This window comes from Ambystoma mexicanum, chromosome 7p, assembly GCF_040938575.1.
Source record: "Ambystoma mexicanum isolate Mex_15411 chromosome 7p, UKY_AmexF1_1, whole genome shotgun sequence".
Lineage (NCBI taxonomy): Eukaryota > Metazoa > Chordata > Amphibia > Caudata > Ambystomatidae > Ambystoma > Ambystoma mexicanum.
Genome location: NC_090939.1, coordinates 664,557,899 through 664,582,860, shown reverse-complemented (window position 1 = coordinate 664,582,860; position 24,962 = coordinate 664,557,899). Strand labels below are relative to the sequence as shown.

The window sequence follows — 24,962 nt, the reverse complement described above, 5'->3', positions numbered from 1 at the left end:
GTGAGGCTGAATGTGTCCCACAAGCAACAGATTTCTTTTGTTGTCGTGAAAGCTGTCGGACATTTCAGAGAAAGTGTGACCGAGGTGATGTCCATCCAAGTCTTGAACTGTCATGAGTAGCTGTTTTTAACAATTGCCTTTTCAACATTACGTGTTTGTCCCCCAGGGTAGTTTTGTTAAATGTCCTTGCTGTTTATTGTTCTTTAGGACATTGTTATGCACTCCAATCATTGTATCCCTATTTAGACACTTATGTAATGGCCTGACCTGAGTAGGTGTTTGTTTTTACCAGGGCTTTTAGTGTCCACTTTCAAGGTGACACATTCTACTCACACCCACTCAGGGATACTTTAGCCTACAATGGACTAATTAGGCAGTATCTTAAATGGTCATAGATTGTGGATAAACAAAGAGTGCACTGATTGTAGAAAAATGTATCATATGTCCTGTGATGGTGATTTTATAAAGATGTGATATTTACATGTGCCTTTCACCATAAAAATGATTAAAACCAGATACATACTGTGCCGGGAGTCATTTATCTACTGAAATTCCTCTGTTTGGCATGTGGTGTACTCTCCCTTAGGAGCAAACCTGTCTTAAAACTTCACTGAAACCCTTTTGCCCCCTTATTCGAATTGGACAAAGAAAAAGGTGAAAAGTTGTAATTTAAATAGAATTGAATAAACAAAGTTGCATGTCCAAAAAGAAACAAATAAGCTGACTGCAATTTTAGAGAGAGCGCTGAGGAAGCTGGATATAGAACTACTTGGCATAGCCTAGGTGCGGGAAAGGGGACACAATGCATGCTTATGAAAATGTAGGTTTTTGTTTGTGGAGTTTAGAAAAGATGTGGACTACTTCCATAGCAGTTAGGTGATTTCATGATATGATATGATAGTTTTTTTATATAGCGCCTATTCACAATGTGTTTCAAAGCGCTTCGAGGCAAGGAAAGGAACAAGGGAAAAAACAATTACATTCTTACAGGCCATGAACAGTAAGGATGTGAAATTAACTATCGTACTAGGCCTGACGACATTTCAGATAGTGCAAGAGCTAAAACATAGATAAGGAAGGGAGGGGGAGAGTGGGAAGGAAATGGAAACAGACAGGCGACTACCGTACTAGGCCTGACGACATTTCTGGTAGAGCCGGAAAAAAAACAAGAGGTGAGGGAGAGGGGTGCAGAAAGGTAGGGGAGGAACAAAACAAGCGACTATCATATTAGGCCTGACGACATTTCAGATAGTGCTGGAGAGGGTTGGGGAGGGAAAAAACCAGTAAGGGGAGGGAGGAGGAGACAGACGAGGTTGCTATCATACTAGGTCCAGGGACAATTCTGATAGAGTAAGTGCATAGAAGAAAGTAAGGGGAGAAGATAAGGAAAAGGAGAAGGGAAAGGAGGAGAGAACAGAGAGTTAGCAGTCAAAAGAGTGGAGAAGCAAGAGGGGAGAGTGAATACAATTGCAGAAGTCAGTAGTAACACATAATGTTGCAAGCCAGGACACAAGATGAAGATGGGAACAGCATGATTCAGGAGTACACCATGAGTACAAGATGCAAAAGAAGTTCAGCATGAGAGTTGAGAGAGGGTGACGCACCATGAATGAATGAAGTCCATAAAAGTCAAATCCAGCATTGTCCACAAGACGGTGATGGTGAAACCAGAATGTATCAGGACAGACTCCTGCAGAAGTAGGCTTGAGGGGGGAGCAGGGTAGAAGAATCAAGCAAAACAGCAACACCTGTGTGCGAGAATGGGGGGGCACAAAGGAACATCACGGGGGGACCAGAGGGAGTGACACATGTTACTTGTCATCTGTTATAAGATTTCCACACAACGTCTTCATTCTTCCCTAAAGATTTTATTGAAGGTTATTGGAGAAGAAAACAGGAAATTATAGGAACATAATATGAATCAAGTCATTAGAACAAGCATTCTAGCAAAATATATCATCCTACAACAGCATTTGAAATCATTCATATACATTTTATTTTAATCTAAACCCCTTCTGCATATATTATAAAAATAAAGCAAAGCTGCATACTCTTCTGACTCAATGTCAGAGATCAAAATATAAATTAAAGGGGTAAAGTGGCACAAGGGACCAAAGAGAAAAGCAAATTGAGATCATTGAAAGGGGCGAGTTGTAAGAAGGAGACAGCACTGCTTAATGTGAAATGAAAGAACACAATTTGACAATTTGATTAAAGAGAGTGAGCATCAGACCTTGACCCGTGAGTACAGGAGAAGAGACAGGACACACATGATTCAATTGAAAGGGATCTCACCTATCCGCACAACTTCCTGGATCCCATCTCCCCATCTCCCTATCACCTTCAAGTACATCTCTAACAATCATGACAGCATTTCTTGAATAGTTTTTAGACTGTCTTCCATTCCAGAAGAGACTGTTTTTACAGCACACTGGCTAAAATCATTGAGCCAAGTTTCCCATTGAAGACTCCTGTTTATAATTCAGTGACCTACCAACCCTCTCTTTGCGCGAGACACTGCCCATGGACTACACATCATCTCTGCACACTTGAAGCATGAAGTAGTCCCAGCAAGACATCTAACCTTAGTTATTTGCTCAGAATACATTTTTTCTATCAACATTCTCTTTCCAGTTGTCTTCCAGTACAAAACCAAAACATTACACAAACCCTTCAGTCTTGAGAAATCCTATTGGATCTTCATGATGGTTTGAGAGAGTACTTGTAAAGACTTGATTACAAACATATTTTAGGTAGCGAAATGTGTAAGATTTCTGCAATTGTTTTTTAAATTCTTTGCTATTGCAGGTAACCGCTATCAGCCATACCAAATGGCCACAATGCTCAAATTAAGAAAGGAGCTCAGTAGGGTCAATTCCCCACAGTCCGTTTGCCTAAAGAAGCAGTTAAACACCTATGTTTTTTTTTAAATCTTCTACTGCTGAAGTTTACCTGCGCGAATAGTTTCAAAATTGTTTACCACTACTTGCTGTGGTGGTAAATATGACTCTACTCTTAGTCTTTATTCATTGAGTTTATAGGACTCATTTTGGGATTTATAGGAGTTGGCATAGGTGATAATTCTGCCTTCAATAATTCCTCAATTCTCTAGGAGTTAAGGGGGGGGGAGAACCCAAGACATATGTTACAGATTTTAACTCCACTTCCTCAAGTCTGAATTTTGCTTAGCATTAAAGTGGTGATAAATCCATTAAGCCCCGTATGATTTCGGCAGTTTGCTGCAAAAATACTGCCAACCTCGGTTTATTGTCCTGACAGTAAATCCCCCAAGATGACAAGTGGTGGTAATGCAGTGTTGGTCCCTATACATGGTGACGATGGTCACCATAGAACCCTCTTGGGGATTTGGAGGAATGTTCACATGCCATAATCGCACCTGCGATAATTCCTTATTTTTTTGGCAATGAAGTGGAGGAAAGACCCCCCAGTCATATGTCTGGGGTCTTTTCTCCACTTCACCACCCAAATCAGAATTTGATAACACACTTAAGTGACAGTAAATCTTTAGCTGCCACTTTTGAGAGAACTGCTAAACTTGTAATTAAGCCTGGCATTTTGCAAAACATCAAATATTACGTTGTGTTACACATTGGATCAAGGATGGCCAATAAACAGCCAGCAAAGTCTGATGTTTATTTGAAGTTAATACACTCTGGATTAACTAATTGAAATGTGGAAGGAAATAGGTTTTACCGAAACTGCCCCATATGTAACAGGAACATCTCACCCTATTCCTTTTCCTGCCCATTACATGCCGTGTGTGCGTATGGGTGTTCTGATTTGCTCACTTTATCTTGATAGTTACAGTGCTTAAGTATTTTATGTTAATTCTGAAAAATGTATCATATGTTCTTATGTTGCTGTTCTAACCGTAACTGGTGGTTTGTTAAGATCATTCTGCTTGTTTTTGCTTTCTTCTGCCTGAATAGATTTGTTAAATAAAAAAGAACCAGCACCTCCACAAGTGTTCTAGCCATATTTAAATGTACTTGTCCACGATTTTGTATTTATTGATCAGGAGGATGGCGAAAGCCATGATGTTCTCAATATGGAATACGACCCTGGTCTTAATAGAATATCTGCATGTTGAAAATGGGTAAGTCATGCAAAAAAGTATTAAATCTTTGTATATTTCAGGTGTCATTCAGCCATCTTTCTGGTTTGCTGCCTTTTCTTCAAGACCTGTGGATCAACGGCTACAACTCCCCCCAAACCGAATATTTTACTGATCATAGCAGACGATCTCGGTATTGGGGACATTGGCTGCTACGGCAATGATACCATCAGGTACATGCAGTTACTACGAAGAACAGATGTATGACCTATACAATAAGACCTTTTCAAAGGGGATGAATATCGCTAAATATGAATTGTCTTGCATACGGCTCATGTAGTGGTCTCATTTCACTATATCCCTAAAACATGTGATGTAAGCATTGGACTTAAAGTTCTATATGTAATCATGTGACTAGCATCAATGCATCTTTTTCGATCTGAGCTATCCAGTTTACAGTAACTCTGCTGCTTAACCATTCATGGTTCAAAATGAGTTCAGATGTCAATCCATGTGGTTATACAAATGCTACCTCTCGCATCAATTTACTTCCATAGTTATACTTAAAAGTAAGCTTACCTTGGTTGGGACACAAAGTCATGGTGCATTGTAGCAGCTAGTATTTAGAGTACTGTTAAACACAGCCATCTTTTAGCTAGTCATTGCAAGTCATGAGATAGCATTTGAATGGTCATTTAGAACAGATCAGTGAATGTGCATAACTTTATTAGGTTGATCTAAGTTCTTATAACAATTTTTATTTTTGGTATCTGTTTGCTAAAACAAATTAATTATATTGTTTTGTCCAAACCAAAAAAATCTAAATCTATTAAAAGCCGGGAGACTGACCTGTGTCACAAAGCCAAGATGGATCATCATCAGAAAGCCACACAGTTATACTATAGTAACGTTTATTCAGATCAATTTCAATGGTGCATCAATACAAGTAAATTCCTATATCAGAGGACCTCTTTGTGATTACTACCAGGGAAGATCAAAAAGGTGGTTCCTTTGGTGATAGGCCCATTAACATCATATAGGATGACTTCTCTTCAGATTTAATAAAACGTTGTTGGAAGGTTTCATATCCCTGCCTGCAGTGTTTCTTCCATATGTGTATGGTTCTTTCTGGCTCTCTGTTATGTAGATTCACTATGTTGCTTCTTGCCCTAACCTTCATGGAAACGCCTTGCCTGGAATTTGTGTGTAATGTGTGACTGCATGGCATGCATGGTCCGCGACAGAAACTAGACTGGTTTAATGCTGATACAAGTCACAAAGCTGCCAAAAAGGGGATGTCACACTGAGCTAGCCTGAAGAGATCCTCACCCTTTCTTCACCAGCTCCTTCTCTACGGGTCCTGACTCCTATCCCCAATAACCCATCCAATCTACCTCCTTGACAAGTGATAAAGTTCTTAAGCATCAGACAATCTCTAATGCACCTCTGCTCTTCTCATTTCACCACTTCTATGCTCCCATATCTCTACTCTTCATAAACACCAGGGGGACATAGGGTGCATCTGCTTCTCCTCAACTCCTCTCTCAATGTCCTCTTCTGCCTACTCAACTCCAATGGTTTCCTCTTTTGTAATATTTCCTCCATCCTCTTACTGAATACACACTTCTCTACGTTTCTCCTGATACCACCTTTAACCTCTTCATGAATGCACTCATCCTCCTCTTATCACCTGTTGTAACCCCAAGCCTCCTTCCTTGCCAATTGCTTCCTCCTTTCCCCACCTCCTCCATGTCAAAACCATTCTAGACATTCTCTTGCTAGCTGCTCCACTGATTTGACCTCTTGCAAACTTTATACCCCTTCCTCCTTCCACTCTACCTCTAGCTCCTCCAGCCATCCCGCCCCAAGATCTCTTCAGCCTTTTCCTCTACAGCCTTTTCCTGAGCTACGTTCTCCCCACCTTCTTCAACAGCTACACGCCTTCATCTCCAGCTATAAACACACACCCTAACCCGCTCTTCCCATTATATATCACAGGGTTCTGGCTCCTCCCCTTTGGGCTGGCCTGAATGTGAGTGTATGCACCTGTGCCCCTTGATACTTTTCATAAACTGATTGTGTCTTCCCTTCTCAGATTTCTGCCTCTACTGTTTTCAATAGATTATTACAGAGAGATGTGACTACAAGGGCCAAGCTTGCTTTAGGACGGTCTGTTATTTTGTATTTCATGGCATGTCAGAGATGCAACACGTGACCCGCCTTCGTGCTGAGCCTCTGTAAAAGTATGATCTAGCAGTCTTGCATCCCCAGAATCTTCATGTCCACTCTCATACCTACACCAAGGCACAAGAGGTGAACTCTGATCAATAAATATTGCACATGCTCAATAATTGGTGCTTGAGAAAATGGGGCAAAAAGGGGCTTTTCTAACATCTGCATATTTCCACTGGGCCCAGTTTCACACAATGTGGCAGCACCTGGTACTCGTGGCCTCCCCACCTTCTCCATTAAGGAACACGCAGGGAAGTTCATCACACACAACCCTCCACTGACCTGTATTTGCCAGCACAGGGGCCCAGCAAGCACCTCTGTACAGAATGGGACTCACAATACAGCAGAACTTCTCAGGCCGATAAGGAGCAGAGTCGACACCAGAGAAAAAAGGCAGGGGATTTGCCTCCAGCTGGTCTGCATTAGCCAGCACTAGGATCCAGGAAGCGTCTCCAGATAGAGCAGAACCCACAACACAACTGAGCCATGTAGTGCTCCTAAAAGAGCAAAGCTGACACCCAGGGATGAAACTGGGAAACCTTCTCACTTGCCTGTCTCCTTTAAATGGCATTAGAACCCAGAAAACTACTCAAAGACTAGGACCCACAAAAAAGTTGAGCCACTCAGTGCTCATTAGGAGTAGACCCACAATTCATGAGGAAACCGGCAATGCCACTAGGCAAAACCCTGGCAAAGGGCTGGCATGTTTCTGGCCGTTCTGGACTGAGGAGGATCACATCCTAAATTCGTGTCCATTCATATTAGATCCCTTATCACTCCCTGGGATACCTTTAAGGAGAGTTCTGGCAAGTTCATACTACGTGATCAATTACAATAAAAGATTAATGCTAATAGTTTTGTTCCTGATACGCATTGTTTTTTGCTTCACAGTTGTTTTCATCCACATTTGGCAAGACTGGCAATTATCCAAAGGTAGATGTTGCTGATCTTTAATTATTTTTACAATAAACCACCTACCTGCTTGACCACCACCACCACCACCTTGACTTCATTCTCATGTCACTGCAGTGGCCAAAGGTGCAGATTGTCTCAGGATTTCAGATGACACCTAGTTCAACAACATCGACCATCGACATCTAGAAGATGTGGCATCCATTCCGCATGTGTGGGGGCCTAGCCATATGCGCTGGCCTTCTTGGCTCTGAAGGGCCTCAACTTGGTGCAACTGTATCATACATCTCCCAATTTCCCACAGCTACCCCTACACAAGTTGACATACTCCCACCATGCATTTAAACCTCTCAAAAATGACATTTGTCTTTATGCCTGACCTCCTTACCACCTGACCAACTACAAAGTTCTACTCACCAACCCCAGTTATCCCTTCAGCACTCATATGCCTCTACCCATCAACCAACTGAGTTGCATCCACTTCAATGCTCTCTTGGCAACCTACCATGCTATAAAGGGCAAAATCTTGATCTTGTTAAACCAGATCGAGGTAGCCCATATTGTAGTCTGATTTCTGCAACCCTGTTCTCAATGAGATGCTCACACCAACCTCAACATCATCCTACAAATTGACCCACTGGCAGGGGAAGTGGCATTTTGTTTATCCTTAAAAAAAAATCCATCCTTGTCACCTTGGACGATCTCACTTTCCTTCGCCCTGCCCGAATGTCAGAATCTCTCATGATCACATGTGCCCCCCGTGGTCCACTGACGCATTCCAAAGCCTCATCATCTGCCACCCGAGACTCGGGTGTCTGCTGACACCTTTGCTCAACTCCTGGTTTTAAATTCCAACCTCCCAACATTTGGGTCGGCCAATTCAACCCCCAGATTCCATCTCCTTACACCAACGCATAGAATCTCTAGACTTCAAAAGACTGATATTCAATCCCACACACAACACAGGATACGTTATTGAGATGCTTCTCATCACCATATTCTGAACCACCTTGTGCTCTGACCGCTTCCCGATTGCTTAATGTAATCGTGTAGGTATTGCATTTTCCATTAGCCACCTTTCCCACCTTTCTGAACAATCCAGCCACCTCACCACCAGATGCTGGAAAATGTCTACATTTCCATACCTCTTTATGCCTGACACTGAACTCTACTTCACCCTTACTTTACACCAAACCTGACTTCAAACCCTCCTCTTTGGGCCCACCTCAACATCTCTGTCCCCTTAACCCTTCACAGAATAGTCCTTATTAAAAGAAATACCCCTGAATAAAATCAATAAAATCCAAGTAGCATGGCTCACAGCACAAATCCTGCAAAGCAAACACTAGTTTTGCTCCTTTCAATGTAAATGTCTGCAATGTTACACCCACACAGCCAAAGCTACCTGCCTTTTCCATGGAAGGGGCCACAAAGACCTTATCAGAAATGCAAAGAAGCCCACTTCACTTGGAATATGTTAAGCCATTAACAAACCGAAAAAATAATTTGAAGTTCTTGAAAAACTCTCCAATCCCTTGAACTCTTCCACCCCTCCTAAGCCTTGCGTGCTAAATGTGAAATGGTCTCCATATCCTTTATTGACTCTAATGTTCCCATTATTTCCTCAAAACACTGGCAAGCACCCGCCCCTTCTCTGCTGCACACAATTCAAACTCCCCAAATTGGTCCTTCACTTCCTTCTCCTACATCCTGTCTCCTGATCACCTTTCTCTATGTTCTAAAATCAGAAACCCAGGTTCAACTTTGGAGCTTTGCCCCTACACCTTATTCAAAGAACTCCTCTTTAGTTAATCTTCTCCACCTCAAAGTTCTACCCCCAAACTTCAACAAGCCATCATTACACCCCACCTCAAAAACAGTCTCTTAAAACTACCTTCCCTGGCCCTTTTCTACCAAATAATAGAATCCATTGTAGCCCACCAATTAAGTCCTACAGGGAATACCACAATGTTCGAACTGGCTATCAAGCCAGCTTCTGCCCCCTCAATGGCACATCATCTCCCAACACATCAGCCATGGATAACCTGCACATGATTGCTAATGATGGCAGAACAAATGCACCTTAACCCTCTGCTACATGTTGGTGCCCTTCAATGTGGGCGACTACCATATACTCTTATCCTGACTCTCTGAAATTGGAATCCAAGCGTCTGGCGTACCTCCTTTCTCACTCACATATGGCAAATTGTATCCCTTCTGCCATATCTATCCAGCCCTCAACCCCTTCACTGCAGTGTTCCTACAGGGCTCTTCCCCACCCTCTCCTCTTCAATGTTTACCGATGCCCCCTTCACTTGCTTAATCACACCTTGGATCTCACCTTTTACTCTTATGGTGGTGATACCCTGATGCTTGTAAGATTGTTCAAATTCTCATACTGGGCCCTTTCTCCTCCTCCACCACCCGCTCTACCTGTGGTATACCTCAGGGCTCTATCCTATTGCTTTGGCTCTTCAATATCTATCTCACTCCTTTTGTCCACCTGATTTCCTCCTTCTCTCGTCATTTCCAGTGTTATGCCAATGAAGCACAGCTTTCCTTCAAACTTCCCTCTACCTCCCCTACTTCCTCCTCTCTCATCCCTGACACTCTGTCCGCCATTCAGGCATGGTGTGCAGGGAACAATCTCTGTCTCAATGCCAGTAAGACAGAGATCCTCCTCATCGGGACACCTGTACACTCTTTTCCCCCTACCCTTTGGCCACCTTCTTTGGGTCCTCTGCCCCCACCATCTTGTGAGGCCAAAAACCTCGGGGTCATCTTCGACTCTGCTCTCTCCTTCACCCCTCACATCATGGACCTCTCCAGAAAGTCCCACTTCCAGCTCCACCTCCTCAGAGGCGTTCTGCCTTTTTTCACCTTTCCCCAGTGCTCAATGTCTCTGAGCTCTGCTCCTCCCCAGCTGGACTACTGCAACAGCCTCTTTCTCAATCTCCCTCTCCCCTCTCTCCGCCCCTCCAGCTAATCCAGAATAAGGCTGCAAGACATAGCCTTGTCCTCAAGCAAAGGGACCGTACCTCTCCAGCCCAAAAATCTCTCCACTGGCTCATTGTGGCTGCAAGGATCAAATTCAAGACCCCTCTGCATCACCCACAAGGCCTTCAGGGGTCTAGGATCACGCTATCTCAAACTTTCCCTCCCTAAATACTCCCCTGCTAGAGACCTTCGCTCCTCCAATTGCAATTCTCAGACAATCACACGCTTCTTTATGCAGATCTCTATCCGGGCTGATGCCTCCCTTTAGAACTGCCTCCCTGCCCCTCTCAGACTTGACCCAGACCTCCTTAAGTTTCAGAAACTGCTCAAAACTCTGCTCTTCTCTACCTCTTTCCCTTCCTTGCCAATCACACCACTGCCGATGTGAACATTTACCTGATCCTCATGAAGCTCACAGGATCTCAGGCCCTTCTCCCCCAGTCTTTACCTGCACCCCCGCACTGCATTGCCAGGCGGGTCCCTGTCTGGTGGCTCCACATACCAACCTTGAGAGCTGCCTGTTCTAGCACTTAGCCTGAGGTTCTACTCCTGGCTCCTCTTAGCACTTCCCTCTTGGGCCCTCCTCCTGCACTTGTCTACTCCTCTGCTCCCCCTTTCCATCCTCCTCCCCAGCACATCCCCTCATGAACTTACACGGCTGAATCCCACAAGGCCTAGTAGGAGCATGATTATATATCATTGTTGCTCTTTTGCTTTCTTATACTGTTATTATTTACCCTGTTCTTTTCCCATTTAACCATGTGGCACTTTGAAACACAATTCTGTTGTATAAAGTGCCTTACACATGACTAATCAAATAAATAAATAAATAAATATTCTGTGGGCAACAACTTCCAATGATTGAGACATGATCACCACAGAGTTCTGGGTGAACAATAATTGGCTACAACTAAAAGGAAATAAAATGGAGGTTCTCATCAGAAACCATCACACATCTCTACTGCTCCATCTATTTGGCCTTCACCCCTCCATTTTTACTCTTAACCCTTCCCGTCTGTACAGATGCTCCCCTCTAATTTAAAAATATCTTCCACTTTATCCACCTCATCAACTCCTTGCATCCAGAATTTCTAAAAAAAAACTCTTGTTGGACCCTACTCTCACCAACAACTACCAACAACTACCAAACTGTTCTAAACACCCCTTCTCTACCAAGATAATCAAACCCACTGCAGCCTTCCAACTCCACTCCTACCTGGAAGACTACAGCATTCTGCACCACTATCAAGCAGTCTTCTGACCTCTCAGTTGCATGCAACCTTCATCATTTCAGATCTGGAAAACCCACACATGATTGCTGACGATGGTGGAAAAGTGCCCTAGTCCTTCTCAACCCATTGGCGGCGTCCAATGCGGTTGACTACCAAATTTAGTCTAACTGACTTGGGAATCCAAGCTTCTGTGATTCCCTGGCTTGTCTCCTTTTTCAAAGAGGCTAAACATGCATGGGTTTGCCCGTAGTTTCATGCAGAAGGAATGTGAACTACCAATTCGGGCTGAACTGCCCCATTTGGGTGTGCCCAATCATGATTTGTATATAGCCTTTCCCCTCCTGTAATGACAGCATGAAAAACAATGGTCTGGCGGCTTGCTCAGAGCAATGTCAGTAGTCCATATTTATTCTAAGACTTACTGCCATCACTCAGCGTTATCTCTTTTCTCACTCAACATTGCCTAACTGTCTCCCTGCTGCCCTATCAATCCAGCCTTCAACCCCTTCGGCGCAGTGTGCCTCTGGTCCTCCCTTTCCCCATCCTCGTCAATGTATATCTATGCCGATTTCTCCACTTATCTGCACCTTTGGTATAATCTTTTACTCCTATACTGACAATACCCAGGTCCTTGTGAGGTTGGACAAATCCCCATTTGCTATATTTTTTTTGTTTTGCTATGATTGTCCACCTCCATCACCATCATAAAGCACTGGATGCGCAACAGCTAGCTAAAACTAAACAGTGAAACAAACAAGGTTCTCATCACAAACCACCGCCCACGTCTCTAGCCTCACTCCATCTTGCCTTTGTTCCTCGGGCCTTGCCTTAAACCTCATCAGTAGTGAAACATGTAGACTCCAGTATCAATGCAGATCTCCCCAACCTGCCATATAAATGATGCCATCAGCACCTGCTTCTGTGACCTCCGTTCCATTGAAAGAGTTCTGTCAATTTTAATGTTACCCCACAGAATCATCACAGTGGGGAACCCTTCTAGGCGGAATTATGGGAATGGCACATTCCATGGCCTTCCTTCTTTACTACTTGGGAGACTGTGAAAGGTTTAGAAAGCAGCTCATGTTGCACCTCAGGACTGACAACCACATACCCCTTGCCCTATCATCGCTCCTCTGGCTTTGTGTGCACAAACGGATCACCTTTATATTGATCTGCATCAAGCACCATGCCTTTAACAAGATTGTTGGTTCCCCCTTCCTTTCCTAGAAATGTGATCAATATATTGCCTCCAGACATTCCATTTTGTCATCGAGTTGGCAGTGGAGCCTTGGCTGATCTAGCTTCAAGACCTGGAAATAGCCAACCACTAAGGATCAAGATCTCCCATGTCTACGTAGCACTAAGAACTAGCTATGATAGCAGCTTTTAGGATATTGACATTTTAAAATGGATACATGTGAAGCGAATATGGTTCCATTTCTTTGCAGGGTGGCACTTGCGGCACTGCATTTACTGTGCAGGTGGCTATTTCTATGAACCTACTGTGCTATTGTTGCTTAGACCTCTCTTCCTGGTATCTGTTACTTTGGAAGGGGGGTGCTACCTTCACCTCCCTCCATCCCGCCCTTTCCTATCCTCTTTGTTCAAATGGCAGGTTCCCACCTTCACCTCCGTTGCTGCACTCATCGCCTCTGCACCCCCACTAATCTTAAGCTTTGGTTCTTCAATATCTATCTCACTCCTTTTGCCCACCTGATTTCCTCCTTCTCTCGTCATTTCCAGTGTTATGCCAATGACGCACAGCTTTCCTTCAAACTTCCCTGTACCTCCCCTACTTCCTCCTCTCTCACCCCCACTAATCTTAAGCTTTGGTGATGTACTGATCTCTGCGTCCCCCAATTCCAGATGCCACCCATGCTTCTACCCTTCCTTGTCTCCTACACACCCCTAAGATCCGATTCCCTGCGTCTTGCTGCTTCACCACAAATCTCCCTCTTTGACTTGCCAATGATCTGGTTAAACCTTTTATTAAGTGGTAAAACAAGACTTTTGCTTCCAGCCATAAAACCAGGAACTTGCCATCTTTTGGGAAAAGGCTGGTGAAGGATATTTGAAGGAAGCATTCTTTCATACTTAAAATCCTGATTGGTTTTAACCCTGTTCAAAGGAAAGGAAACAGGCTGTTTAAACCCTATTCGTAAAGGGTCTAGTCCTTAAGTGGGCAATGGTCCTTCTTTGCTGCCCTCCATATCACTCTGTTCCACCAAAAGAACAGGAATCAATGAATATACATTCATCTACAGATACGCTGGTATCCTTAGCATCCTCTGGATGTGGCAACCCACATTCCTCCTCAATGTCTGTTTAGTCAACTCTCCTTGCATTCTGACTCTTCTCCCACTATGGTAGCGAAGGGTACAGAGTTGAGTTCCCCTGTTGTCATCTGCGATCAGATTGTTTACTGTGCTATAGATCTTGTTAATGGACAGCAACAGCAAACCCTTTCTAACACAGGGGGATCATTGCAGAAGCTCAGGTGGAATACCCTTGGGGATAATATGGGCTCATTGTGCGAGGATCTGTACTTTGACTATATACACATGCAACTGTGGACATGCTCTCCCCTCCGTGTATTAATGACCATGTAAGATGAGGTGATAATCATACATGTGAAACAGGCTGTTGCAGGGTTCTGTGCATTTTTTCACCTCAGCATGTGCACAATTACAAATGCATGGTGGGAGGCATTTGCATGGATTCCTGCGGTATCCGCTTGCCTTGAGCAGGTGCAAAAAGAAGGCAGATTCCATAAGGAATCCATATAATTTTACCCGCATGACAGTTGCATATGGGTGTAGATGCTGTCAGATTCCTAACATGCAGAGGTTTGGGGATGCAGAATCATCCATTCCGATTCATGCCCCCCCTGCGCCATCTTACGCATCCATGAAAATGAAATCTTTCATTAAATCATTATTTGCATGCTTTTATGATCTTTTCAGCTCCAACACCTGAGGCACTGTTTTGCAGATTGCATTGTCTAAAGTGTTGGTCGGTTCTGCATGGAGTTTATTACCATTTCTATCATATTATGTTTTGTTATTGGGCTTTGTAACTGTTTTCATGTTCTGAAGACCTTCAGGTTAATGGTTTGAGTTGGGGGGGGCGTGGCCTGCAGGCGATCGATGCGGACGTGAGCCCGTGCAGCTCCGGCAGGCGCCAAATACATCCTGCTTAAATATCCTCATTCTGGCGGATTACGAACCGACTAACGGCTTGGATCGGACCGGCGAGGCGGCGGGTGCTGCCCGACCAAATCTGCTGTTACCATCTGGCTGGGCAACCGAGTACTTCGAGAGGCACAGAGGGCCAGAGCCCCAGGGACCAAACACCTAAAATGCCCACCGCCGCCTGAGAGAGATACCCCTCCAGCTTCTGGAAGTGCAGCAGCGACTTCACGCGGCCGCGAAGCAGAGGAGGCACCAAGACCTGTGAAATAACCTCCCCCCGAAGCTCGATCCGAGGGACAGGAGGTGAGGAGCTACAAACACCCCCCCCGTGGAAAGGCGTATGTCCCCAAAAATAGACTCCCCCCGGGGTCGTGCCGGCGGCGCGGAGTGCGGGATCCAGGAGACGTAGGGTAAGCGACGCACCTCCCACGGACCCCCCTCGTAGCACGATCCCGGGGACACGAGACGGGGAGCAACAACATCCACGTACCGGAGACCCGCAGGGAAGCGTACGACCCCGAAACAGGCCCACGGAGCAGCGCTGAATATGGATCCAAGAGGCGGAGGGTAGGCCCAAAACCCCCCGCCGGAGAACGAGTTTAGCACCCGCAGCGGCCACAACTACGGGTCGCCTCTCTGTCGGAGGCCCGGAGCAGAGGGACTAATTAAGGAAAAGACTACCGGACACCCGTGTAACGGAGAAAGCGGGACTGTATCCGTAACACCCGGCAGGTAACGGGGGCCCCCCTCTCCTCCCAGCTGCACGATCCTCCTGGCTGGACCTGTGACACAGAAGAGGAGATTTCAGGGCTGGGGGTGGCCATCCCCTTTCTGTAAAGACGCACAGGTGCAATGGGACTCCACACATAGTAATCAGGACAGGACGGCCAGCGAACAGCGCGAGGAGCCGGCTGTAAGGCCCTGTCCGGGAACACCACAGCCGCCATTGGGGAGAGAGCTTTCCCCACCAACCACCTCTGCCTGGAGTGGCCTCAATAACCCGCCATGTCAATGCCCATAACACGATACCGGGACACGAGGAGGTAATCCATAGTAGAGACAGAGCACATCCCGGCGAACCGGAGAAGGGTTAAAGCAGAAGGAGGGAGAGCTGTTGATCCTTGCCACCCTCGACCTGGCGGGACCGGTGGAGTAGGCGACCTCGCACCGATTTAGCTACCAAGCTCAAGCTTCATAACCTTCGCAAAATGGTCAAAGACAGACAAAAGAAAACTTCCACACAAAGCAGGATGGACCAGTTTGCGGTCGCCTCCGCCCCAGCTCCGACCGACCAACGCGATCTAACTCCCATTTAGGAGAAGAGGCTCTTTCACTCCGTGATGTGATGGCGGCGATCGCTAGTTCCCGCTCCTCGATGAGGATAAAAATGGAAAGCATAGCGGCGGATGTTTCCTTCTTGCGCCATGACCTGCAGAAATTAACCGCCAGAACCGGGGAAGCAGAGCACCGTATCTCTGAAGCTGAGGACAACATCACTGGGATCAACAGGAAGCTATCACAAGCCATAACCCGCCTCAAAACCCTAAAAGCAAGGGTGGATGAGGGAGAGGGAAGGTCTCGCCGTAACAATGTGCGTATCCTCGGACTACCGGAGGGAGAGGAGGGGCAATGCATGGAACTATTCCTCGAACAATGGCTTAAGGACCTCTATGAACCCTATCCCTTCTCAAAATTCTTTTCGGTGGAAAGAGCCCACAGAATACCCTCGGGCAAAAGGATCCCAGGGGCTCCACCTCGAACTATAATTGCCCGATTACTAAACTACTGCGACAGGGACGCCCTCCTCCAGATGTCACGCTCACGCGGGACGATCACATATAATGGCTCGAGAATCGCAATATTTCCTGATTATACCCGTGAAGTACAGCGAGCGAGACAATTGTTCGAACCACTCAAGAAACAGCTGGCTAACATGAATGTAAAATACGGCCTGCTCTTCCCGGCGCAACTTAAGATTTACCACAAGGGAACGACGGTACATTTTTCTGATCCACAGAAGGCCTGGAAATGGGCGGAAACCCACATCGAAGGGGACTGGACTGCGGGACCAAGGAGGCAGAACGGAAGACCCCGAAACGGGCCAAGAAGGGCCTCCCCGAGGAGAGACCCAGAAAGGGCCGGTCAGGACGCCCCAGAACAGGCAGCGGAACCAAATGCGTAAGGTCCAGGCCACAAGCCCACATAAAAAGGAGAGCGTGACCCGCTGCAGTTCAAGATACACCGACCCAAGACCTCCGGCCCTATAACACGCAGTAATCCACCAAGAACGACTCTAACAGCTGACGCAGGAGAAGGGACTCCCAGATGGGCTCCTCCCACCCCCCGGTAGGAACTCTCACTTTTTTGAGCTCTACGCACCGGCGCCAGCAGCGGCACTCCCCCCCTTGTTGTATTTCCCAAAGGGGAGCCGCCTATATCCCTAATAAGTATAGCAGTACTACTTGGGGAATAGTTCTTAGTTGATGAGTTGACTGTCCTTTGACAGTGTGTTGCATTTGTATGTTCGGGCGACAGGTACTTCAAGTTGGGGTGGAGTATAGGGAGGGGGATGAAAGGGAAAGTTCTTATGTTGTTTTGTTAGTTTGGATCTATAGCATGTCCAAACACCGACCTAAACACAGCCCTCTGCACACTATACCCTGCTGCACTACGTATTGGGACCATATTCCCGGCAGACACCAGGGGGAGGCAGCTCTCCCGACCAAAGTATCCTGCACACCCTCCAACAAGAAGTTTAGATGACACACCCACAAATACACCCACCACCGCCTGACCGCCCCAGGTCCCTTAAGCTGCTCACTTGGAACGTAAACGGAATGGGCTCTGGGATTAAGAGACGTCTGATTAAGCAGCTGTTGAATAGACACTCTCCCGATCTGGCCCTCTTATCAGAGACGCACCTAGCCGGGACACACTGCACCCTTTTCCACAGAACAAACTACAGGGCCGCATTCCATGCGGGGTACACAATGGGATCCAGGGGCACCCTTATCCTTATACACAAGAGGCTCCCGTTCTCTCCACAAGTTGTGGAATTGGACCCACGGGGTCGTTATGCACTCATCCTGGCTTCGCTCTGGGGAGAAACACTGGCCATTGTGTCAATATATTCCCCGCCCAGGCTGGGCCAGGGATTACTGGAGGATGTCACCACTCTCCTAGGTAAACACCACCCAGACCGGTGGATCCTGGGAGGAGACTTTAACGATGTTATGTGCAATACCATGGATCGTACCCACCTTAGAGGGCGTAACCCGGATGCTCCCACGAAACTCTTCAACTTTGTGTCCGCTCTAGGCCTCCGAGATGTGTGGCGGGAGCTACACCCCAAGGCAGAGGCTACTCGTTCCACTCCTGATCCCATGGCTCCCTCTCTAGACTCGATTACCTCCTCGTCCCGAACACAGACCTACATAGGGCGATATCCGCAGAATTCCTCCCTCGTGGAATCTCGGACCACTCCCCCCTAATGATAGAAATGCGAACGCACGCCGTGACCCCCCCCAGAACATGGAGACTAAACAACTACCACCTTGGATTCCCAGAATTGGTGGACCACCTCACGGAGGTGTCCGATGAATACTTCGACATAAACAAACCAGCAGTGGATGACCCGGTAGTGGTGTGGGAGGCTTATAAAACGGTGCTGCGTGGGGAAATCATCTCCTGGGTGGCGAACAAAAAGAGGGAGAGACTCCACAAAATAGTAGAGGCGGAGGCTGCAATGATCCAGGCCGAAAACACACATGTTCTTGACCCCACCCCACAGACTCAAAGGTCCCTCAAATTAACCACAGAGACCCTCAGAAATATTATGCTGGACAATGCCAAGCAGGCCCATTGGGACACCAGAGCGAGGATATATGAACTGGGGGACAAAGCAGGCAAAATGTTGGCCTTGCTAGAGAGGAGGGAGGAGGGGAGACGTCATGTCCGGGAGATTGTTAACCCGAATGGTGTCGGGTACCAGACGGATGCTGAAATAGCAGAGGCTTTTGCCCAGTTCTATGCGGAACTCTACCGAGTCCCGAAAACACCATTCGACCCGACCCTACTAGATGAAGTAACACTTCCAGCACTGACACCACAACAACGCGAAGAGCTGGACTCGGATCTCTCTGAATCCGAAATAGCCGAAGCCTTAGCGCAACTTCAAACAGGGAAAACACCAGGCCCTAACGGATTCCCGGCCGAGGCCTGGCAAAAACTTGGAGGGAATAAAATAGCAACCCCCCTCTACAGGATGTTTCTCGGCGCCCGCGATCAAGGCACCCTCCCACCTGACCTATGTAAAGCCACCATTGTGGTCATTCCAAAACCCGATAAGCCCCCGGAACTGTGCGCCTCTTATCGGCCCATCTCATTAATTAACAGTGAAGCCAAGGTTCTTGCCAAGCTCCTTGCCAACCGACTGCAATCAGTGATCCATACCTTGATCCACCCGGATCAATGGGGCTTTATGCCACACAAATCGACCCGTATGAACCTGCGTTGGCTTCACTTGGCGCTAGAGCGCGCCCCGATCATTGATACCCCTCTCGCTCTACTAGCAATTGATTTTGAAAAGGCCTTCGACTCGGTCAGGTGGGACTGCCTTTGGGAGGTCATGGGTATGGGGTTCGGAGACAGCTTCTTGAGATGGGTGAAATTACTCTATACTAACATTCAAGCTGAGGTCAGGGTGAACGGTTGGCCGTCCCGATCCTTCCCACTGGGAAAAGGCACGAGACAGGGCTGCCCCTTTCTCCCCTTCTCTTTGCCCTGGCAATTGAACCCCTTGCCCTTTGGCTTCGCCAGAATGCCGCATGGACAGCGTTCAGATGGCCTGAAGGACATGAAGACCGCGTCTCCTTGTACGCAGATGACCTCCTCATCTACCTGGGGGACCCAGCTCGATCCTGCCCCAGCGTTACACAGATGCTTACCCGCTTTGGAGAACTTAGTGGGCTAAAAATTAATTGAGGGAAATCAGTACTCTTCCCAGTGAAAGGCAATGTGCAGGTCGACCCCCAGGAATGCCCATACCGAAAGGAACCACAAGGGTTTCGATACTTATGGATCTGGGTGACTACAAACCTGACCGAATACATACTACACAATTTCCAACCGGTCCTTGATAGGTTTGTCAATGACGTCCACCACTGGAGGCCTCTCCCTCTTACGCCCATGGGGAGAGCTGCACTCTTTAAGATGCTGACTCTTCCAAGGTTTCTCTATGTTTTACAGAACGCCCCATTAAAGATCCCAGACTCCGACTTCAAACGGGTTGAATCCCTCTTCCAGGAACTAATATGGGGGGGAGGCCAGCCGAGGATAGCGCTAACCACGCTCCAAAGATCGATCTGGGAAGGTGGGATAGGAGCTCCCCGCCTCCAAACCTATTACTGGGCCGCACAGTTGGCAGTGGTAAATTACCTGCTTCATGTAGATAGGGAACTCCCCCACATCAAGGCCGAAGTTGCGGCCATGCACGGTACCGACCCATGGCAACTGTTATACCAAACCCTTCCGAGACCCCTTCCACCAACGACCACGACCCATATTATTGCGGTTTGGAAACAGGCGCATAGGTTCGTTGGGTGGGAACATAACGTAACTGTGGCACAACCCCTGTGGAGGAATTGCAACCTGCCCGAGATAAAGAAACTCCAACCATGGCCCCGATGGGTAACGGCCGGGATCCTGAGGGTCGGGGATATTCTTGAGGAGGGGGATATAGCCTCATTTGAAATCATCCAGCAAAAATTCCAACTCCCAGGCACTGAACGATACCACTATGTACAGCTGGCTCACGCCCTAAGAAACCACATACCTGCAGGCACCAATGTCCCGGACTATACACCAATAGAGCGCAACATGTTGCCAGCCTTCATCCCCACCAAATGCACCTCCATCCTATATAATGCTATTACATCCTTTGCTACGCCAGAACTCACGACCCTGAAAGCCAAATGGGAGGTGGATGTAGGGGTAATAGATCCAGAGGACTGGATCCAAGTATTAATGCACCCAAGGGAGGTGGCCATTTCTTCCAGGCTTCGGCTAGTCCAATGTCCCTGCACAGGGTCTATTACCCCAGGTCGATACTATATAGGTGGGAGAGAGCCTCAAACCCAAACTGTCTCCGATGCGGAGAAGAGGAGGGGACCTTCTTTCACATCCTCTGGACATGTCCCCGAATCCGTACCTTTTGGAATGAATGCTGTACTGTACTTGGCAATGTTTTGGCGTGCCGTATACCACTGGACCCAAAGATTCTCATTTTGGGTGTTCCGGATGAGATTGCACTTGACAAATGGGGCAAACTGCTCTTGAACACGGCAGCGGGATTGATGAAGCGCAATATAGCGCAAAAATGGGGAGCCCCGGAGTCCCCAATGATGGAGCAATGGGCAACAGACATGAACATTTGTGCAACTATAGAGCACAGAGTATATACTGCCAGAGGTTGCCCTACCAAGGCGGATAACATATGGGGGAGGTGGGAAGAAGATGGACCTTAGATCCTGTTGGACCCTGTTGTATGCAGTGAGGGGATATGGTTTAATCGCACTGAAGACCCGGGGTAATGTCATGGGTGATTGATAACTGATCTGTTAATGATGGAATTTTGAAAGGACATGCTAGTCCACATATGTTGTTGTTGTTTCAATGAGAATATAAAACAATAAAACATGTTTTATCAAAAAAACAATGGTTTGAGTTGGTTAGTAGAAGAGAGGGCAGTGCAATATTGATTTGCCATTGCATTGATGCATGAAGATATCAAGGAAACAGCTCTGTGTGCGTTGCCGCTTCTAGGTGTTTTTGGCGTGTAGTCCTTTGGAAAGTTGCTAGAGTGTCCCATGAGTAGGACACATGTTGTAAATCTGGTCCATGTCTGTTATGGTAAGTTTGAGCATTATGCAGGGACTGAGACTGCCAATAACCCAGGCAGCACAAAATAGTCTGAATAAAAAATAAGAAAAGGTTCACCGTTGCGTGCCATTGTGCATGTTACATGGTATGTTTTGGGTGAAAATTGGCAAAGGTTTTAAGGGTACTTCTTCTTCTTTTGCCAAACATAAATGCATACACACAATCATTTATTTGCTATGGGCCAAAACTGAGCCACATACTGGTCAGAACATCATCCCACACTGACTTGTCATTTCTTTCGGCAGTGGCTGAATGCCAGATTGGCTACCTGCATCCTAGTAAGATTACAGTTAGCTCATGGAGATCACTACGTACCAAGGACAACTAGACCGCACAATCCCTATTACGTCTCTGTGAATGTATTGGCAGGAGTTGTATTACTCCTGACATCATTATCTCACAGTTTAACTCATGAGTTACTCTCAAGGAATCCCACTGTACTGCTGAAGCTGGAGCAAGTCTCGATGTGGTGGAGTGATGATCCAAGGGCAGATTGAGTGCAAATCATCCAACCAGAGCTGAGGTAGATTTCATATAGATTGATTCACAAGGCACATATTTAGGCAGAAAATGCCATATTGACAGAGATCAGCTTCTGTTTGGAGAATGTTACCCTCAATTGGTAGACAAGACATGCCACTTGCACTGAGAGCGGGATAGGGCCACCTGTTAAAGTAGTGGAAATAGGAAAGAAGACCTGTGTACACCTTGCCCAGGCCAGACCTAGTGCAATTTCTTGAAGTCCCAACCAACACCCACAATAATGCACCACAAGGCTCCCAGCTGCATCCATGAAATACCTTCCCATTTCTTACGCCTCCACCTCCACTGATGTTGTCCAATTCAAATGTGTGTCTCTTTCTTGATTTGTTGTCCATGTCAGCCCTCAAATAAATGTGCAGTCTTGTATATGCTGCCGTTTGAGGATACTGTGCATTTATTGATGGTTTCCACGGGTCTGGTGTTAAGCAGCTAGGGGAAATAGGTCAAAGTGGGAGGACTCAGCATCAGCAGCATTACCCCCAGGATGAAATTGATGTTTCTGAGTGCCAGCAACCAGGGGCAGAGCCAGCCCATGCAAGGAAGCATTGAAGAGCCAGGCAGCTGCGTGGGGGGGGGGGGGTGGGTGAGTGAACTTTCTCAGTTGTTGAGAGGCCTCACGGTCAAGCAGAAGAGCTGAGAAGACTAGAAAACAAGCCTTCTCTGCCCACCCTCCAAGACTATGGAACCTCCTCCCCATCAGACTCGCCCCCGCGCTCCTGCAATTTAGAAAAGAACGCAAGACCCACCTCTTCAAGGAGGCTCTCCTCCTCAATACCTAGGCCATCACTTTGTCCCCCGGTGCCATCTGACTCACTAGACGCTGCCAGCCCTTCTCCTCTGTGCCACCCAGTACATCTGTACCTCTCGTGTGTGCCCCTCTTCATCCTACCACCCGCTGTACATGTTTTCTGTTGTTACCTCTGTAAAGCTCTCTGTTGCTTCTCGAAGCTGGGTCTGCGCTCAATAAATACAATAATAATAAAAGAAGACCTTCTGAAGAGAGAGCCCTATGTGGCCCCTGATTTCCGGCCCCAACCCAATCCAGGGAGCACCCAGGCCTGGCCTAGGTTCGGGACAGTTCCCATGAAATCTCCCCCAAACCCTCTTCACCTCTTAGGCCTGACAGGTACTTTTCCTCCTACTTCATATTTTACTTAATTTAAGAACATCTACCCAGTGTTTTACTGTTTTGAAATTGTTAAATAGGCACTTTTGAATAATTAAGATACCAACCCAAATAGATGGGATGTTCTGAGCTACAGAACGGAACTATTAAGATTGCGTATATTGCACAAGTATGAGTGGCGTTCTTTGTATGTATGGGGATGAAAGGGTATGTGTGGAATGATATGAGAGATGTGAGCCTTTTTTTTTTCTTTTTTGGTGTGACAATAATGTGTGTTTTTGATGATTGGTTTTTAATAGATGTGTTATCAATGTTATTAATATACTTCTTGTAAATGTTTTTCATGATAAAAATATGATTAAGTAAATAAAATAAGTGAATTTTGACATGCTGTCTTGTGTCCAAAGCATACACTTCTTAAATAGGGTCGGTGTTTTGGACGGATTTATGCAGCGTTTTCTTTACGCATGAATTGTATGGATTGACAATAGGAGGGTGTGCACTTATCCACGGATAATTGCGTTTTTGTCTGGCCTAGGTTCGGGACAGTTCCCATGAAATCTCCCCCAAACCCCCTTCACCTCTCAGGCCTGACAGGTACTTTTCCCCCTACTTCATATTTTACTTAATTTAATAATTAAATGTACGCATATAAATACTCATACATATGTACATATGCCCTCCACCCCCCACAGTACCTTCATGTGTCTGTCCCGGGGGTTCTGGCACACTAAAGGCTGACTTCAAGGCTAGTCTAGAAGTAGAGTCAGGGCTTTAAGTGGGCCGGACCTCAGCCCAGCAAAGTCAAGAAATTGGTTTTTGAGCCTGGTCCCTGTCACTACAGAGTATCAGACCTGATAAGACTCCCACAAGTCGTGGGAGGCTTTGGGTTAATCAGCAGCAGCAAGTCTTCTTTGAAGGGCTGCCATATGTCTGCTAGTCTCTGGCATAGCCAGATTACTGTTCTATGAAGCTTCTGGCTGAGAGGGGTCACATTAAGCTAACAATGTGAATAGTCGATTAAAGGCAGTGTATGGGTGATTTTAAAAATGGTATATTTCACAAGTAGGACGCTTACCCTTGCACGTGATAGTAAGCACCCCCGCCTATGCAATTAAGATTGTTCATTGGAATGGGTATATGCTAGGCACGTAAATCAAGGGGTGCTCGATTTACATGCCTAATATACACCCCTTCCATTAAAAAAATGTGAATACTGCTCACTCGACATGTGAACTTTCAGCCGCATTTTTAAAAGGGTGGTGCGTTAAAGGGAGGTTTAGAAGCGAGGGGGCATTTTCAAAGAAGTACAGTGGAAAAGGAAAACTTAAAAGCAAGTTGTATTGTCCTTTCCAAGGCATGGGAGGACAGCAAGGTATTGACTCTGTGATACCCTTGGCAACGTATACCTGGCTCTGGATTGATTGGCCTCTCTGACTGACCTTCCCAGGTCCAACTGGGCCCTTTTCTCTCCTCCATCTCACTCTCCACCTCTTGTGTCCCTGGGTGCTCTATCCTCTCCCATGGCTTTTCAACATCTACCTTGTCCCTCTAGCCGATTTGATCTCCGCCTTCTCTCCCAACTTCCAGTGTTATGCGGACCATACACAGCTCTCCTTCAAGCTTCCTTCCACTGCCTCCTCTTCTTCCTCTCTCATTCCTCACTGTCTGTCTGCTTTTCATGCATGCTGCACTGCTAATTATCTCCTCCTTAA

The 24,962-nt window shown here is 46.6% G+C and overlaps 1 protein-coding gene across 2 annotated transcripts in view; it reads left to right on the top strand.

The window, feature by feature from the left end:
- LOC138526243 (arylsulfatase H-like) overlaps positions 1–24,962 on the top strand; it is a 642,213-nt gene that overhangs the window by 51,138 nt on the left and 566,113 nt on the right. For both annotated transcript variants that reach the window (XM_069636732.1, XM_069636733.1), the window contains exon 2: positions 4,159–4,308. In XM_069636732.1, coding sequence (XP_069492833.1) covers positions 4,159–4,308 — 150 coding nt within the window. The remainder of the gene's footprint in view (positions 1–4,158; positions 4,309–24,962) is intronic.